Raw genomic sequence first — 19,764 nt, forward strand, 5'->3', positions numbered from 1 at the left:
TAGATTTTTAAAATAAGTACATTGGGCTTTTTTATTTTTTAAGAACTAATGGTATTGCACACTTAACACACTGCAGGACAGTGTAAACATCTTTTATATGCTCGGGAAACCAAAAAATTTGAGTGATTTGCTTTGTTGATATCGGGTTTATTGCAGGTCTGGAAGAGAACCTGCAGTATCTTTGAAGTATGTCTGTAAGACTATTTTTATTCCAATTATCTGTATCTTTTTATAAGCTCTCGGAACTATTTCAGAAGTTGGAAAACAAGCCATAATTCCTAGGACTTGCATTCCTGGTGACAGTTTCATTGATCCCACACAAAACAGTCATGCTTAGATTCAAACCAGCCAGCTGGAGGCACGAGCAGGACCAGTGTGAGCATCACGGGGGATGTTCTGCTTTGTCCTTGATGGGCACTTTGGAAATTTCCCACAGCATTTTAAGTGCTTCCCCATTCGTAGCATGCCTGAAAAACTACACATGGAGCAAAACGTTTGATAAAAATATATTTAAAACAAGCGAGAAAAAATAGTTTTGACCTTAAGTATAACTTTTATCATTCTTTTAACCAAGTAGAGTTAAATAATACATATAATGATTTCAAGTACCAACTTATAAAAGATGTGATAAATTAGAAAGCAAAGAACAGGAGGACTCTTTTTTTCAGAAAAATGTATTTGCAATTCAAATGTTCATATAAAAAGCATAAATTTTAAAAAGTTCATAGATGTGTGTTTTTAGAAGTGCTATGGTTTTGCCATTCATTGCAATTACATTCCAAAATGTGCAGGGTGGTCCACACCGCACCTTCTCAGCTTTGTCACACTGAAGTCACTCTCATCACAACCTCCCCCGAGCTGTTATCTTCTGACAAATCTTCATGGGCCCTCATTCGATTGAACAGATGTAACAACACGTAGCCACACTGAAACCTTGGGGAGGTCAGCTGGGTTGGGTGGACCAAGTTCCTGTTCCGCAGAGCCGTCAATGGCAACCATAAAGTCCTGCTTGTGGAAGACTCTCCCCGGCTACTTTCTTCGATGTCTGTGGCTTTGTCGTAATTTAATACATCCCAGTGTAAGTTGACAGCTCGCCAGCGCTTAAACACTCTGTAAACTGCAGCTCCTTCATGGACAATGAGACCTGAAATTTGAGGGGGGGGGGGAACAAAAAAAGACTGGTCATCATCAAAAACGTGAGAATGTTATTTTGTATCCAAGTAAGACATTAAGGAAATAGTCAATTATCCATATCCATTACTCAGCATCATCAAACAAATTGGTATTCTGACTACTCAAATGTTATGTCTAATGGCAAGTTACTATCTGTATTACACAGGCGTACTCAATATTCAAAAATAAGAACATACTGCTATGCAGCCAGTAAGGCCATCTTGGGTACAAACTACTTGCTTCATTTTGGCACAGGGTATGCTAAGGTATATTGGAGAAGGAAATGGCAACCCACTCCAGTGTTCTTGCCTGGAGAATCCCAGGGACGGGGGAGCCTGGTGGGCTTCTGTCTATGGGGTCACACAGAGTCGGACACGACTGAAGTGACTTAGCAGCAGCAGCAGCAGCATGCTAAGGTATTATGCTGCCTTAGGAGAACCATCAGGGCTTCCCTGGTGGCACAGAGAGTAAAGAACCTGCCTGCAATACAGGAGACCTGGGTTTCATCCCTTGGTCGGGAAGATTCTCTGGACAAGGGAATGGCAACCTACTCCAATATTCTTGCCTGGAGAATTCCATGGACAGAGGAGCCTGGTGGTCTACATGGAGTCCACTGAGTTGCAAAGAGTCGGACACCACTGAGAGACTAACACTAACACTAGGAAACCATCAGGTTCATTTATACAATTGGCATATATTTCCCGAGTGCCCACTGTGAGCCAAGCAATGTGTTAGGCGCTTGGTCTGTATTGTCAACTTGATTTGTGAAACAGATGTCAAGCTCACTGCCATCTCTGCAGTTTCTAAAATGATGACACAAAGGAGGTATGAGCGAACCTTCTGCTATTTTTCCTCCCTTCAACAATTCAACAAATATTTATTAAGCGTCTACTTGAGAGCTTTTGGGTGTCCTTTGTGGCTCAGCTGGTAAAGAATCAACCTGCAAAGCAGGAGACCTGGGTTCGATCCCTGTTTTGGGAAGATCCCCTGGAGAAGGGAAAGGTTACCTGCTCAAGTATTCTGGCCTGCAGAATTCCATGGACTGCATAGTCCATGGGGTCACAAAGAGTCGGACACAACTGAGTGACCTTTATTTTCACTTTCTTTCTTTTGAGACCTTTACTTATATCATTTCATTCAGTTCTCACCACACCCTTATGAAGCAAGTACCAGCATGTTCTCCATTTTACAAATAAATTGCTCAAGCGCACACTGGTGGCAGCAGTGAAGCAGGGATTCAAATCCAGGCAGACAAGCTCCAGAAGGCTCTTTGCTGAGTGGATGGATGACCACACATTTCTGAGACAGACTCTCAGGAAAGTAAACAATATAACACAGGAACCTCGGGGAAAGCAAACTGGCCACCTGTAAATGTGGTGCCCTGATACACGGCTCCATCTCCATCATCCACCCAAGATCTTGGCACACCCTGCATTTTTCACACATTTACATTTCACCATATAGTCTAAAAGTTTTTGAATCTGTGACCCATCACAAAAAGGAGTCCCTGGTGGAGAGGTCCCTTCAGATAGAAAAGCGAGAAGGAGTTTCTCTTAGAGGAATCTGAAATTCTATTGAAAGTTGGAGGTGAGGCCAATGAAGTCTTTCTTAAAATGGAATATGGCATGTAAGGAGGATGTGTCAGTTGACACAATCACATCTAACCAAAATTTGAAAATGAGAAGATCCTACCATCTCCCAGCATTTAGAATATTGGGGGCATGTCCTAGAAAACTCATGTCATAAATAAGAAAAAGGAAGCATGTAAAAAATGTTTTATACATTTGTGTATATTTACCAAAAAAATCACAAACAATCTCAATGTCCATCCTGAGAAGAATGGATAAACTGTAGTGTGTGGATCCAAAGGATCACAGCAATGAAAGAGAAGGGAACAAAGTCACATGCACTACAAATCTTGAAGCAATAGTGGAAATCTCAAAGCCATATACCAAATGAAAATTTTAGAAGTATAATTGATTGGAGTGAAGAAATACTCTACATTTTTATGGATATAGATATATATGTGATAAAAATGTTAAAATGTACATGGGAATAATGACCATTAAATTCATGATAGTGGGGGATTACATTGGAGAGAGTCTTCAAAGAGGGCTTTCTATTGTATCTTTAGTATCGTGTGTTTTTAAGCTCGGTGGTGGGGATGTAAATGTTCAATGTATTATTCTATATGCTTTTATGTACCCAAATAATTCATAATTTCAAAAATCATGGGAAATTTATTAGGAAAATTGATCTAAGATGGATGGAGGCACAGACAACAGAAGGGGGGGGACAAATAAGGAGTTTAGCACATTTATGTGAGGAGCAGAGTGTCAGCAGTAGAGAACACAGAGAAACAAAGAAATAAACTTGTCAGAGGAAAAACTGACAGACACTGTAAATGCAAGAAGGGAAAAAATCAGTCTCCCATTTTTAAGGCTAGAAGAATAGGTGATTGAAAGAAGGATAATAACCTCCCACACAGACAACGAGTTAGTGTTTGGAACAAGTTTTTGTTGGGAGATTTTTTTTTTTTTTTTTTGGTCAACCAAGACACTGCTGGTAGGTAATAGAGATACCTCATCTTTGAAAAATCGTACCTATCTAATATCAGAATTTAAATTTTATGTCTATCCCGTTCTGTTGTTCAGTTGCTATGTTATGAATAACTCTTTGCAACATCTATCCCTTACCAGGAGATAAACTTCTAACACACATGACTTAAGAGCATTCCAAAGACACTAACACAGGCCACTAAAAAATGCGTGTGGTCTAATAAAAATACCTTGAACCCAATTATTATAACCACTAAAATAATAAGAAGAAATGTAAACTTTTGTCAATCATAGCAATTCAATTGTTTGATTCTTTTTTACCTAAGGAATAATCAGAGTTGACCGAAATGACCAGATGTTTTGGGGAAACAGAATTATAAGTCAACACTACCAGGTTTTAACTGATAACTCTAATATTAGATTTCTGAAATCTCCACAGGTAATAATTTAACTTTTCTGATTCTGTTTTTCCTCCTTAAAATGTGATTGGAATACCTAACCTGTATATTCCCTCCAGATGCTATGAAGATAGATTGAAATTAATCAATTATAAAGCACTCAGATTTCCTTGGGGGTGGTAACTATCTAAATACAAGACATCATTATTAATTAAAAATCAATAGTGAATCTTTGTGGTGCAGTGAAAGTCGCTCACTGGTGTCCGACTCTTTGTGAGTTTATAGTCGCATGGACTCTATAGTCCATGGAATTCTGTGGACTCTATAGTCCATGGAATTCTCCAGGCCAGAATACTGGAATGGATAGCCTTTTCCTTCTCCAGGGAATCTTCCCAACCCGGTGATTGAACCTAGGTCTCCCACATTTCAGGCGGATTGTTTACCAGCTAAGTCACAAGAGTGGTGAGGGACATTCATTCACAATAATCACAAGACCATTACAGTCTACAACAGGTTCATTCTGGATAAAGGCAGCAATGAGGGGGCTGGTTTCACCAGGGAAATCCACTCATTTCATAGGATCCTAGTCTTTTCTGTTGATTTCCTTTGAAAGATCAGAAATCAGATCATTTACTTGAACTTAAACCATTTTCTGGGAATATATCCTGGTAACCTTTTCCTAAATACATAAATCTACCCAACAAGCAGAAATAAATCCCACAGGTCTTTAGAGCACATTCTGAACTAAATTTAAATAAAAACTACTTGAAGTTCTCATGAAGACAAGTCCTCTTAAGTTTTCCCCTGCATGTGCTGCTTCTTAATTACATTTAAGTTATGAGAGATGTTTCAACTTGGCTCTACTCCCCATAGTGAAAAGTAAAAGTCGCTCAGTTGTGTCTGACTCTTTGTGACCCCATGGTCTATACAGTCCATGGAATTCTCCAGGCCAGAATACTGGAGTGGATAGCCTTTCCCTTCTCCAGGGGATCTTCCCAATTCAGGGATCAAACTCAGGTCTCCCGCATTGCAGGTAGTAGATTCTTTACCAGCTGAGCCACAAAGGAAGCCCAAGAATACTGGAGTGGGTAGCCTATCCCTTCTCCAGCGGATCTTCCCGACCCAGAAATTGAACCAGGCTCTCCTGCATTGCAGGCGGATTCTTTACCAACTGAGCTATCAGGGAAGCCCACATTCTCCATAAATGTCTGGAATCACTCCTCGCCCTCCAGAGGCTTTCATTTCACCAAAATATGAAGTACCCCACCTCACCCCAAGACTGTCCTTTGTAATGTACACTTTCCCTCTTTTTCCTTTAGATTGTTTGAAGCTGTGGCAAATACCATTTGCGTTTATGAATGTTCATGAGAAAATTTGACTACTATGATCACTGAAATCCAGAGGTAAGGATTCATTTCATTCTAGTTCATGTGTTGAGACTCCTCCTGGTGATTGGTCCCCTCTTGCTTCGCATCATCCATAGCCACTCTGACTCACACATCAAGTTAAGCCTTAAAATGAGTTTGTTATGTTGACATTTTGGGTCATAGGAAAACAAGCTTAGATTTACTTCATCTGAGTCACTAACTCTGAAGTGAAAAGCAATGATAATTTCTAGAAAATGAAAATATTAAATATTTTATGGCCTTTGCTACATTATTAATGGCAAAGATGTCAACAAGGTGTGATTTATGGGAACTTGGAGTTTTGAGACTTGAGGAGAATATGTGTGTGTGGTTGGTTGTTTTTTTTAATCATTTTCTTGCCAGTAGCATTTAATTAGAGCATCCCTTTATTGATGTACAAAGGAATATTTCTGTTATGAAATAATCTTTATCAACAGAAAAGGTTTAAATAGTTTCTGGGTTCATTGAAATAAGGGGACAGTGCTTATGAAAGTAAAATATATCCCAAATTTGGAAGTGATGTGCTAGTTGAAATTCTTACATGGTAGTAGAAAATGAGCTAACTAGCCAAGAAATACTGGGAAGACTCTCAAGGTACACAGACTAATGTGTGCATCTGTGTGCACACTTAGACATATACACTATTTGTCTATGTTTATTTCAATATAGACAAATACACTGTGCTGTGCTTAGTCGCTCAGTCATGTCTGACTCTCTGCGATCCCATGGACTGTAGCCCACCAGGCTCCTCCGTCCGTGGGAATTCTCCAGGCAAGATTACTGGAGTGGGTTGCCATGCCCTCCTCCAGGGATCTTCCCAACCCAGGGATCAAACCCAGGTCTCCCGCATTGCAGGTGGATTCTTTACTGTCTGAGCCACCAGGGAAGCCCAAGAATACTGGAGTGGGTAGCATATCCCCTCTCCAGGGGATCTTCCTGCCCCAGGAATTGAACCAGGGTCTCCTGCATTGCAGGTGGATTTTTTACCAGATGAGCTACCAGGGAAGGCCATAAATAAATGGTAAGTTACAATTAACAGAGACTTGCAAAATTTATGGTCAAATACAAACAAATGTTGATACTAACTACCAAACCACCAATCTAATCATTTCATTTTTTGTGTAATCTTGACTGCAACTCTACAGATACATATATTGTTGAATAGTTAGTTTCCTTATTAAGAAAATTGAGACCTAGAGAGATTTAGTCACTTGTCCAATGTTATGATGATATCAGCTCTGAGACTGAAGCCCAAATCTGTCTAATTGCAAACCTTGAGTGCTACAAGCCTATTCATGGTAAATCTCCAACGGATGGTTGTATCTTCTAGTCACATAATGACCAACTGAAAGAGATCACTCTATTGACTGAATGTATCTCCCCAAATTCATAGCACCAATCATAGCACATTCAAAGCACTAATCTGTAACATGATGGTATTTGGAGATGGGATCTTTGGGAGGTAATTAGAGTTATAATTCCTGAGAGTGACTAATGCCCTTATACAGAGGGAAAGAGATGTGAGTTTTCTGTGTGCAAACGTGTGTGTGTGTGTACACCAAAGAAAGGCCTTGTGGGATAATAACAGGGTGAAGAGAGCCCTCATCAGGCTGAGTAAGCCAGCACCTTGACTTTGGACTTCCCACAACCTTCAAAACTATAAGAAATAAATGCTGATTGTTTAAGCTGTGGTATTTTGTTATAGCAGTTCAAACAAACCAAGACAGACTTGGTATATAAACTACAACACCCTCATTTAAAATATGAGTAAATTAAGACCCAGAAACTACAATTTGGGCAAAGTGATATAATTAGTTGCCATTTTTAATATCCTTGTGTGTCACCAACACTATTTCATCTCTAGGAGTGCCAATAAAACAACCCTTTCTATTTGCCCCCATCCTAGGAGAGAGAAGTGTTGAGGAACCTTATATGCATGCAACACTCTGAGTGGCGCGCTCTCTATCTGGTAAGCTGCACCCATCCTGAGCTGTCCCAAGATATGCAAAATCCTAATGATAACACAACCTAAAGGCCTGTGTGTGGTTCAATCACAGAGACCCTTGGGAAAGCTAAAGAACTCTCAGCAGATAATTGGCCAGAAAAGGTTCCCTTGATTGTGAAAATGTCCAAGATTTCTCAGTTAAATTTAACCACTCTCCCTGGTCAAGATTCTTTTCCTCTCCCTCTCTCTCAGTGAGTTTCCACATAAATGAACTCTGTAAATATAACCTGTGTCATTCTGAAAAGTCAGTGTGTACCATCAGCAGAATAGTGACTTTTGGTCCCCTTTAACTCCATTTAAGAAGAACAGATTAGAGAAGATTAGAGCCAACCTCATAAAGTAGCCGGGGAAGGCAATGGCACCCCACTCCAGTACTCTTGCCTGGAAAATCCCATGGACGGAAGAGCCTGGTAGGCTGCAGTCCATGGGGTCACTGAGGGTCAGACACGACTGAGCGGCTTCACTTTCACTTTTCACTTTCCTGCATTGGAGAAGGAAATGGCAACCCACTCCACTGGTCTTGCCTGGAGAATCCCAGGGACGGCGGAGCCTGGTGGGCTGCCGTCTATGGGGTCGCACAGAGTCGGACACGACTGAAGTGACTTAGCAGCAGCAGCATAAAGTAGCCCCAGTTTTACTACTTAATTCCCCTGGAGGAACTCGGGGAAGACCAGAGTGTGGTTACACTAACGAGGGTTAACCAAATAAGACAGTGGCCCAAGATATTTTCTGTTAAGGTCATCTTTGCTAGAATGTAATAAAATGCATTAATTCTTCTTTCACATTTTCCTAAGATACTCTACAGTTAAATGCCCAACAGTTATGGAAATTTAGACATAAGAGTAGAGGTAATCACTTTAAAAGTCACTCTTCCATTGTTGAATCTTGTTAATATGAATCTTGAAGAAATAACCACAAGTTATTTCTATGTATGCTGAATGGGTTTTGTTGGACTCAAATATATATGAAGATTAAAGTAAAACAAAAGTCAGAAAAACAAAAAGAAGTACAAAAATGCAAAACTTAAATAGAGATACAAAGATTGATGTGAAAGTTGCTCATTCATGTCTGATTCTTTGTGACCCCACAGACTTATACCGTCCATGGAATTCTCCAGGCTAGAATACTGGAGTGGGTAGCCTTTCCCTTCTCCAGGGATCTTCCCAAGCCAGGGACTGAACCAAGGTCTCCCGCATTGCAGGCGGATTCTTTACCAGCTAAGCCACAGGGAAAGTCCAAGAATACTGGAGTGGGTAGCCTTTCCCTTCTCCAGAGGATCTTCCTGACCCAGGAATTGAACTGGGGTCTCCTACATTGCAGGTGTATTCTTTACCAATTGAGCCATGAGGGAAGCCCATAAAGACTGAAAGACAATACATATTCAATTACAGAAATCACTAAATTCACAAAAGGAAGTGATCATTCTGATACCCTAAATCTAGGACTCTGGGAACTATCAATAGTGTCCTGATTACATATGAGGATTTTTGAGAATACAAATTTGCGATGTTGCCCATCAGAAGAAATAATAAAAAGAAATATCCTACATAAATGCACTTATATCTATTAAAGATGAGTTGATTTTTCTGTTGTTGATTATTATATTTTGATACACCCCCACCCCCAGAGGGATAAAGCGTCTGGTGGCTCAGAGGGTAAAGCGTCTGCCTGCAACGTGGGAGACTCGGGTTCGATCCCTGGTTCGGGAAGATCCCCTGGAGAAGGAAATGGCAACCCACTCCAGTACTCTTGCCTGGAGAATCCCAGGGACGGAGAAGTCTGGTAGGCTACAGTCCATGGTCGCAAAGAGTCAGACACGATTGAGCAACTTCACTTCACTTCACCCCCAGAACCAAGTTGAGAATGGTAGGCTGGTCATGAGAGTTTATAGCTCAGAAGTTCAAAAACAGATTCATCATGAGCACTGACAATAAAATCTCCTGCGCAGGAAATGAGATAAAGACAACAAATTATTCAGAAACTTCTCATGATATGGAAACCCCTGACACTAGAGACTGGCTAATATCTAAATATGGATGATCTAATCCTCTGCATCCTCAAAGCAGAGAATGGCACCCGTGAAGAAATGATCATAGTGAAGACCCTAAATGACTGCACCTCTGAGAGCGCACAAAAGGAAGTTTGCAGCGTTTGTTCTACAACATCGTCACCCTCTACACCTTTCTCTCCACTCAATGAAATCTGTGTCACCAGCCTGGATGCAAAGAGCACATTCATGCTGCCCCTTCAATGCTGATGACTACACTGCCTGGGAACAGAACAAGATGCAAAGGCAAACTTTAACATGCAGTGTCAATTCTCACTAGTTGGTAGTGAGGGAAGCCCTCCCTTTTCTAGAAGGTCCTGACATAATTTGGATTTGCTTCTCAACCTACCATCCTTGTTTCAGCTAATGACCGTCCCCTCAAATCAGTTAAGCTAAAACCCGATGATCACCTAGCCTTGTCTATCCTCTTGCACTGAATTCTGCTAATTCTGTCTTCTTAACAAATCTGAGATAAAACCGTAGAACAGAAAACCTTCTGTCTGTGACCCAATCAGCCATGTACTCCCTGAGGACAGGGATCCTAATCCTACTTCAATTGCTGACACATAGTAGGAACTCAATAAATCTTTGCTAAATGAGAGGGAGTGAGAAAGAGAAGAGTAACTGTCCCTGGAATCTAAAAGATGAGGAGACTGACTCCACCTGGGCGCGACAGTGCTGTTAAAACACAAAACGTCTCCAGTACTGTTCTTTCAAAAGTCAGAGTAATACCTGGAGACACCAGAGACAAGCTGAAACATGCATTCCCAGACTAGAAATGAAAAGGCTTTAAAAATTGGGGCCTTTATTTCATAACAGTGGGTTTTGCCCCACCCCTTTCAAAATACACACACACACACACACATATACAGCCTGCCAGAAGTAGAAGAGAGAAAATTCTTTACAAGGGTTTGCTTTAGCCTCAGTAAAATGTAGCAGCCTCCCCCTCTATCTTGCTGGCCTGGTCATCAAATGTTTACTTGAGTTAAATAATTATGAATGATATAGTTACAAATGCCTGTGCCAGAACAAAAAGCCTAAGATTCAGAAGTGGATATTCTTCTCTTCCATTTCCAGACAAAACATGAGAATTAAGGAAAAAAAAAATGCTGGCCACTTTTCTGACCACTTGCTCTGTTCAGAAATCAATCCATCAATTCATTATTTTAATGATTTCTTTTCTTCCTTTGTAGAAAGGAGATTCTTCTGCTATTTCAATCACCAGCCCTGGAGCACAAATCTACCATAGGCATATTCACAGACTATTCCTCAAAAGCTGCAAACTTGTTATACATTATAAAATACACAGTATGCTAATTTTTTAAAAAAGGATTAAAATAATTCACTGGGGAGAATTGTTATATTATCTAAGTTTCCACCCAACAGGGCTCGAGGAAAAAAGGATCTGTTGATACTATTATTTCAATAAAAGACATAAAGGAATGAGTCCAATACTTTTTTAATATATAATACAGGTATCCTAGAGTTCCCCTGGGCTTCCCAGATGGTAAAGAATCCACCTACCAATGCAGGAGACCCAGGAGACTCGGGATTCAATCCCCGGGGTCAGGAAGATCTCCTGGAGAAGGAAATGGCAACCCACTCCAGTATTCTTGCCGGGATAATCAAGTGGACAGAGAGGCTACAGTCCATGGGGTCGCAAAGAGTCAATCACAACTCAGTGACTGAGCACACAGACACACCGTTTCCTTGTAACTGGAAGCATGGATTAGAACTGGTTTAATTTCAGTTGAATGTAACTCCAATTCTGTTCTTCAAATCACGGACGGATGGAACACCTGGCCTCACAGAGATATGAAGTGGACAAACACAGTAACGAAATTTCAAAATCAGGAAATACTGGGTATGATTTAACCCAACCTGTTCATGTGCAGAGATGAAGTCCCTGAAGCCCAGAGAAGTGACATAGCTTGACCAATGGGCCACAGTTTCGTTCAAAGCCAGAATCAGAGTGAGACCCTTGAAGCCTGATCCAGTATACCCCTCTGCAAGAACTCAGATTTCAGGAGCCATCCCTGGCCAAAGCTTGTCCTCACAAGTGTGTCTCTGACCTGAGGGATATTACCTGACTATAACTAGACAGTCAAAATCCTTCTTCAGTAACACAAGAGGCTGCGATGGTCAGCTCTCCTCTGACCTTTATCCTAAAGTGTGCATGGCCGCATCTGGGTAGGAGACGGAGGACTGGAGTGACCTTCACAATATATAAAATATTAATAAATAACTCTGCAAACCTCAATGTCACAGCATCTGGTTACAGATAGATGTCTATCTTCTGTGAGTTAATTCTTTAAGGATTCAGGATCTACCTCGGTAGATTTCCATTTGTTCCCCACACTCTGGACCAAAGCCAGTTCTGAGAAGGAGGCTATTAGTGGACTTTTCTTAGTGGCAAGCCTAAATATGTATATGCAAATTTCCCTTCCATCTCCGATGGATAAACTGTCTACTGCAAACTTGCAGATTATGATTTTATTAACCTTAAGGGTAAACAATGCATGTATTGATTGTTCCATCTCATGGGGTTAGAACAATATTTTAGAAGTTTTAATTGAAATATCTAATTAAAACCTGTTTATCTTTGGACCTGACATAGGCTAGTTCACTTTTGTTGACTTTGCTTTTCATTTCTCTTAAATCACACAGACTGTGGGTAAATATTCGAAGCAGAAGCTTTCGTCTCAGCATAAGTAAAATGTATAACTCTTTGACTTCATCCACATAACATCAGTAATATTTTCTAGTTGGGAATATCAATTAAATTTGATATATTTGAATTGATGTTACTTAGAATTTTTAACCTGAATATAAAAATGCTCAGACCTTAGGCTTCCTTAACATACTATTCTGTGATCTAGCAAGAAATTTCAAGGTTGAAATGTAAGTCTTTACATAAATAATTCTTATCAAGAAATTGCTTCATTTAAACAATGGAGAGAGAAATGGATTTTGGTATGGTAATATTAAATATTTTATCTTTAATATGTTTCCGTATATTTTTGTGGTATTAATTAACAATAAATAAAAGATTCACAAAATAACTAATTACTTTGGGTTTTTAGGAAATTTTTTTCTCCAGTTCTGATCTAAAACTAGTGTTAAAAGAAATATTTATTTCTGGTATCATACCTTAGGTGTTTGAGACAGTAACTAATAAAGTAGTTTCAGTTTATTGAAAAGACAGGAACATTTTATAAATTACCAATTCAAGCTCAGCCTATAACAGGCTCTGGAGCCACAATCTTGGGTCTCTCTTCTAATCTGTATGGCCTCTGGAAACTAGTTAATGGTTCCTCAGTTTTCTCATCTCTGAGATGAGAACAGTACCTGCACCCCATCGGGTTGTTAAAAAGACTGAGTGTGAAAACCAAGGTAAAGTGCTTAGAATGCTGCTTGGATCAGAGTAAACATAATCTTAGCCATCACTGAAGACTTCTTTTGAAAACCTCCTTTCAACATGTTTGGAAATACGCTCATCTCTGTGGTTCTTCCTGACCCCAGAGGAACCCTGTCAGGACACCTACTTGTGTTCCAAGTAGGAACATCGTTTAGAAAAATCACCACATTCACACTCTCCTTGGTGAGAAAGTTCTTTGTTGCAAAATAGTCTGAAGTCAGGAGGTCCCCAAAGACTGGTTGCCAGTTCTGATGGACCATCTCTAGGTTCTGAAGTTAAGGGAGCTGCTTCTCGTCACCGTTCCCATTACCACAGGCGCCTTTGCTTTCTCTTCCAAGGAAAACTTCCCATGTCCAAGTTGAGCTGGCCTCTTTAATAACCTCATTTGAGAGTAGCCTAGGGATATATTCAGCTCTCTCTAAAGTTGTTGCGATTGTTCCAAGCCTCGTGTGTTTAGAAATCACACAACTGCTCTTGTGGAAAAGTCAAGCTGGAGAGAGAGTGAAGTCGCATGAAACACACACACACGTGTGCGTGCTCACGTACAGAATGAAACCACAAGGGACGTCCCCTCCTGACCCCTCAGCTGCTCCCGATCATCTCGCATGACTGGTTCCCTGGCTCCTGGATCTCTGCAGCCCCACAGACCCACTCCCTTTACGTCCATGTGGATGACTTGACCGTGACCGTGTAACTCTTACCCTCTGCTGTCCCTCCTTCACTTCAGTGCAGGCCTCTCCCTTCCAGAAACTGGTCCAACCACAAGCCCTGACACTCTCCCAGCATTGCTGGCAACCACCACCTCCAGGGCTTCTCTCTCATCCACTTTCTTCATTTCAAAGGTGGTGGTGGTTTAGTCGCTAAAGTCATGTCCGACTCTTGCGACCCCATGGACTGCAGCCTGCCAAGTTTCTCAGTCCATGGGATTCTCCAGGCAAGAATACTGGTGTGGGTTGCCATTTCCTTCTCCAGGGGATCTTCCCGAGCCAGGAATCGAACCTGAGTCTTCTGCATTGCAGGCAGATTCTTTACCAACTGAGCTACTTCATTTCAATGAATGCACCCTATTCTGCTTCCTTATGACTTCAAGCACCTCTATGGGGCAATCTTCCTCTGATCGGTCAGCTTCTTTCTGGCTTTGGTTCCTCTCTCAGTCTCTGAGAAAGCAATCCCATTCTGTAATTACTCTCCACCTCTCAAGGTGAAGGGAAAGGTTGATCTTTATCCTTGCTGGTGTTCCAGCAACTCTGGATATAAAGCCTCATCCTAGCCTAGTCTATTTCACCTCTCTGCACTCACTCCTCAGCCCTAAAGGGTAAAAACATACAGCCTCCTAGCCCTGTAGACTGGGGCACCCCTGGTCCAGCCTCAGGAGGGCACTCAGCCATGTCCTCTGGTTCCTCATGTCTCCTGGCTCAGCCTCCTCTCCCCAAGGCTCTCTGCAGCTGACCATCACTTATAATGTTCTCGACAGACTCCTCTCCCTACACAGTGCCTTCTCCATCTCAGCGGATGACCACAGGACCTACTACCAAGCAGGAGATTCAGGAGATGCAGGTTTGATCCCTGGGTCGGGAAGATCCCCTGGAGGAGGAAATGGCAACCCACTCCAGTAATCTTGCCTGGAGAATTCCACGGACAGAGGAGCCTAGAGGGCTACAGTCTGTGGGGTCACAAAGAGTTGGACACGACTAAGAGACTGAGCACACATCCATCTACTCCTTTTGCAAGCAGGTCCTTCTGTTTACTCTCCCAGAGCAGCCATGAGGCATCCGCAGCCGTGTCCACCCTCTCCTCCCCCGCCTGCCCATCTCAGGGTCGGGAGGACCGTTCCTGTGCCAGACAGACCCCTCTCCTGAGGGCTGAGTTCCATCTCTGCACCTCAAGGGCATCAAGCTGTCCCACCCCCACCCCCCAGATCTTCAATCTGCCTTCTGATTCCTTCTGAGTCTGCCTTCTCAACATTTGCTCAAATCGCACTCTGCCATTAAAACAAGCGACTAGCAACTTTTCTCAATTCTACACCCCCACCTCTAGATTCTACTTAACTGTGCTGTTTTTCAAACATGATTTATAAACTTACATCCTGAGCCCCTTCTGCCTATCCCAGCCAGTCTCTGCAATCCGTGTCTACCCAGCCAACTCCCACACTGCCAAATCCAGTGATGCATTCTGGCTTGATTTCACCTGCTCTTGATAAAGCATCTGGCACTGTCAGACGCTTGCTCCTCCACCCCCAAGTCCCTTGCTCACCTCACCCGACCCCACTCTCTCCTTCCCTGGCCATGCTCATATCTCTGTTTGCTCTGTGTCTGTCTTCTTCAAAACGCTGCTCATCTCTCCTGAATCACTTCCCTTGCAGATGCTGGTTTCAACTACCAGATATAAACCCCCAGCTCAAATTCCCAACCCTAAGGATGATTACCTCTCCCCCATCTGCTCTCACATATATTTCTCCCCTGGCACTTTCCATGTTGTATCTTAATTGCTCATTTCCCTGAGTGTCTCTCGCCAGCAGCTGGAGAGCAGAGCGGATGCTATAGTCCAAAAGCTCTTCTGCAAAGGGCCAGACAGTAAGTACTATAGGTTACACAGATATCATAGTCCCTCTTTGTTGAGGCTGCAACCACTCATTGATAACACATCAATGAATGGATATGACAACAAAACAAAAACAAAACATTGTTTATGGCCACGGAAATTTATATTTGACATCATTTCCATATGTCATGAAATAATATTCTTTTAATGTTTGTTCAACCATTTCAAAACATAAAAATCATTCTTAGATCCTGGATGGTAAAAACAGGCAGCAGACTCTGAACTAATTGTATCTCTAGCCTATGTTCCAGGCTTGGGACATGATAAATACCCAGTTAATGTTGGCCCAATAGATGACTAATACTTGTTCGGCTAAACTGCCCCCAATTTCATGCATGCTTAGTAGCACAGTTGTGTCTGACTCTTTGCAACTCCATGCACTGCAGCCCTCCAGGCTCCTCTGTCCATGGGATTCTCCAGGCAAGAATTTGGAGTGGGTTGCCATTCCCTTCTCCAGGGAATCCTCCTGACCCAGGGATCAAAACAGTGTCTCCTGCATGGTGGGCAGATTCTTTACCATCTGAGCCACCAATTGAGAGAGGTTGAAAGAGTCACACTTTTTCCTAAGGAGGAAACAAAAGTCACCAACAACAATGTATTTGGTCTTCTGCTCAGCTAATCATGTCCATGTTTTTCCAAAAAAAAACTTGAACTGTACCCAGTCACAGGAGGGGAACATCTGGGGTTGGGTTTTCTCTGCCAGGAGGACGGCTAAAGAGTGAATTCACTTTGAGAGACCATTTCAGCACAGCCCTGAGGCCAAGGAGCAAAAGCAAGATCCCTTCTACTTTCTTCCCTGGGGTTTTAAAGGCAGCAGTTCCACTAATAACCAACTATGACAGTAATCTTTGGAAAAACTGGTAAACATCAGTATGATTAAGGCATAGTCAAGCCTATAATTTGTACCTCCAGAGTAAAGAGATAATAATAGCCTACTTCTCATAGCATATAAAGGGTAAAGAGCTGTTCTTCCCCTAATGATGTTGAATTACAAGGGGCCACTCTGCCTCTCCTTCCAAGGGGTCTGGCTAGATTCTAAGTGAAGTTGGGGCATTTCCTGGGGGCATGAAGCACACCAAGATATTCTGAAATCAGGAAAAACGATCTGGGCTTGTAAAGGAATTCTGCTCTAAGAAATGATTCTAAATGAACCAGGAGAGCATTCAAATCTGGTTAACAGCCCTGGCTGCAAGGGTAACAGACCAGCCAGCGTGGCCAACCTCCCAGCCCAGTCTTCCCCTGGGGAGATGTTTGAAGGGAAATCCAGAAGAGCTCCAGGCTAGAGAAGAAGGTTTCTGTCTGTCCTAAGTCAGCAGCTGGGTCGAGGTCTCCCAGGTAGCCAAACTGAGATGCTGGAGGGATATTGGTCCCCGATCAAATTATAGACCAGGAAACAGAGGAAGGAAATGGAGCCAAGGTGGCTGACTGGTCCTCTCCTGTCTAGAGGGAAACTGTAATAGGAAGATTCAAAAAGGAAGCACTGGGCTAATTGACTTTTCTAGTTATTTTGCCAAACACTTTTTAAGTTGAGCTTCTTTTCTTCTCACATCTTATGATTCACGCAGATGCACCCACATCCATGCTTCCTATGAAAATAGGCGACACAAAGGCAACTGCAACCCCCACCATCCAGTGCAGCCCAGAGTGCCAACCAGGGCACGCAAGTAGCTTTCACATCCCCGTCCTCTCCCCAAGGCTCCATGTGGACCTACTGGCAGCCTAAGCTCTGTTTTCCTGAGTGATTCAGTGACTCAGATCCCAGATTTGGTGGTGGCGGTAGAGGTGGTGGTGGTGACTGGGGTGGGACAGGGTGGACTATCTCCCACCGAAAAAATATACTTGACGTGCATCTGAAATCTCATGATCAAAGTTGCTGGCAAGTTTGGATGAGTCGGGGCTGTGTCGTTTGGGCAGAAGAGAAGAAGAGAAAAGGAGTCCCCATGTCCCACAGAGAAAGCCTCTTCAACTGGAGATGCCCCACTTCAGGTCAAACTGGACTCTGTGGTCCAGGCTCTCTGCTGGGAGGACCGAGCAAGAGTTGACCCTGGCGGACATCCACACCTGCTCTGTGCAGGACCTCACAGGCCCTAGAGAGTGTGGCAAAATTGAGTGTTTGACAAATTTTATATTTATCCATACATACTCTACAGCTTAAGAAAATGCTGTCTCTCAGCATGTACACACTACTATATATAAAATAGACCAGTAATAAGGACCTGCTGTATAGCACAGGCAACTCAAATCAATACTCTGTAATGACCTATATGGGGAAAGAAGCTAAAGAAAGAGGGGATATATGTATCTACATAACTGATTCACTTTGCTATACACCTGAAACTAACACAACATTGTAAATCAACTGTACTCCAATACATTTAAAAAAAGAAAAGAAAATTCTGTCTCTCTATCACAACCCAGGGGCTGCACATTTTACAAACCTCACCAACAGTTGCACTTCCAAGCACACATCTGTTTCATGATGACCCCATGTGACAAGGTAAGAACTGGGAGCCCTCCAGTGGGTGCTCTTCAGTAAACCCATTTTTTATTTTCTGCTCTATTGTGGCATGTTTCAATTCCAATACTAATTTCCTTCAGTAAATGTGTTTTTCACCTAAAATACTCTAAGAAATATTGTCAACTTCTGAATCATGCTGGGAAGTGCCAGAAAGCATGGAAAATTTTAACAGGGGATAGTTTCAATGTCATTTATATTTTGTTCAGAAATATAAATATGTATTAGGAGTTTCTTCCCTTAGTTGATTCACTTTCTCAATTATGCTTCGCTTTAAAGTTGTATGTGCTGAAATCCAGCCACAGGAAGGGAGATGACCTAGAAGCATTATTTTAAGGGAAAACAACCCTGCTGTGAAATATACACTGGTCATCCTCCATGGCAAGGATTCATTCCTTGTAACCAAGACTCTGAATATCCTGAAATTTTCTGTCAAACGTCTTCATCTTTCCTCATATAATATCAAAAAAATGGAAAATTTGCATTTTACACTTCCCATCAATCAAATGTTAAATCCTGCATTACTTTTAGCTGTTCTGCCTGAAGGAAAAAAAATAAAGAAGTGAAGCAATGTCAAAAGCAAGAGAATATGTGCCTTTTAGAGAGAATTACTGTGCCTTTTAAACAGTAAATACAGGTCTAATATCGTCAATCTAAGACGACTTATTTGTTCTTCCGAAGTTCTAGAATGAAATGTGAATAAAGGTTATCAACTGGTAACTCTAAATAGTTTTCTTGCATTTGCCTGAGTAGTTTTAGCTAGATATATTATCAACGATGAAAAACAGATTTTCAAAAGGGCCATGATAGATACAGAAATTTATATAGATTTTAAAAAAATGGACTTGAAACTTAGGAAAACCTTATGCTGGAGAGCATGAAATTTCTGCAGAAGAAGCACTGTTCAGTATCGACTATAATTGATACAGAAAGAAGAAGGCACTTTGATCTGATCCTTATTCTAGTATGTCTGGGGTTATTTTTGAATACAGAGGTGAATACTGGATCTGCTCTGAAGATCTTGGAAAGCAAAATCCAGCAGGGGTGATCCAGATCACTGCCTCCCAAGACCCCGGCCTTCTCCAGCACATTCAGGAGCTCTGGGGTCACTTCCTTCTACACCTATTACACTGTTAACACTGAAAGGCTTTCACTTCTCAATCTTTTTCCCGTGTAGTAAACACTCCTAGAAATTGCTTTAAGAAAAATTGCTTCCCTTTGCCGCATGGCTCTGTGGCTAACGTCCGATTCTGTTATTGCTGACTCTCCTGATTATTCTATTTCTCAAACTCAAGTACAAGCATGCAGAACAGAGGACGTACTCACACACACACACACACACACAGATGTAACAAGCCGGAACCAGAACTACCTTGCAGGATGCTTTTGAAATAATGAGATACATTATAAGATGGAATTTACACTGTCCTACTCTTGAAAGCTGCACATGGCAATCCTGATGTCCCTGAGAGATGCCAGACAGGACAAGCCGCATAGGAGCAAGGTCCGGAGTGGCCACTCCCACTTTCTTAGATAAACTTGTCCCACAAACCTAGATAGTCACGTGCTCAGTTGCTCAGCTGTGTCTGACTCTTTGCGACCCCATGGAAAGAAAAGCCTGGTGGGCTACAGTCCATGGGATT

At 41.9% G+C, this 19,764-nt stretch overlaps 1 protein-coding gene across 1 annotated transcript in view; it reads right to left on the reverse strand.

Moving 5' to 3' along the window:
- Positions 1 to 546: 546 nt before the first annotated feature.
- Positions 547 to 19,764, reverse strand: part of MARCHF11 (membrane associated ring-CH-type finger 11) — a 111,297-nt gene continuing 92,079 nt past the window's right edge. The window contains exon 4 of the mRNA XM_055421739.2: positions 547 to 1,144. Coding sequence (XP_055277714.1) covers positions 822 to 1,144 — 323 coding nt within the window. The 3' untranslated portion in view covers positions 547 to 821. The remainder of the gene's footprint in view (positions 1,145 to 19,764) is intronic.

This window comes from Moschus berezovskii, chromosome 18 (assembly GCF_049115385.1).
Source record: "Moschus berezovskii isolate FMDL1 chromosome 18, NW_MosBer_1.0, whole genome shotgun sequence".
NCBI classification, from domain to species: Eukaryota; Metazoa; Chordata; class Mammalia; order Artiodactyla; family Moschidae; genus Moschus; species Moschus berezovskii.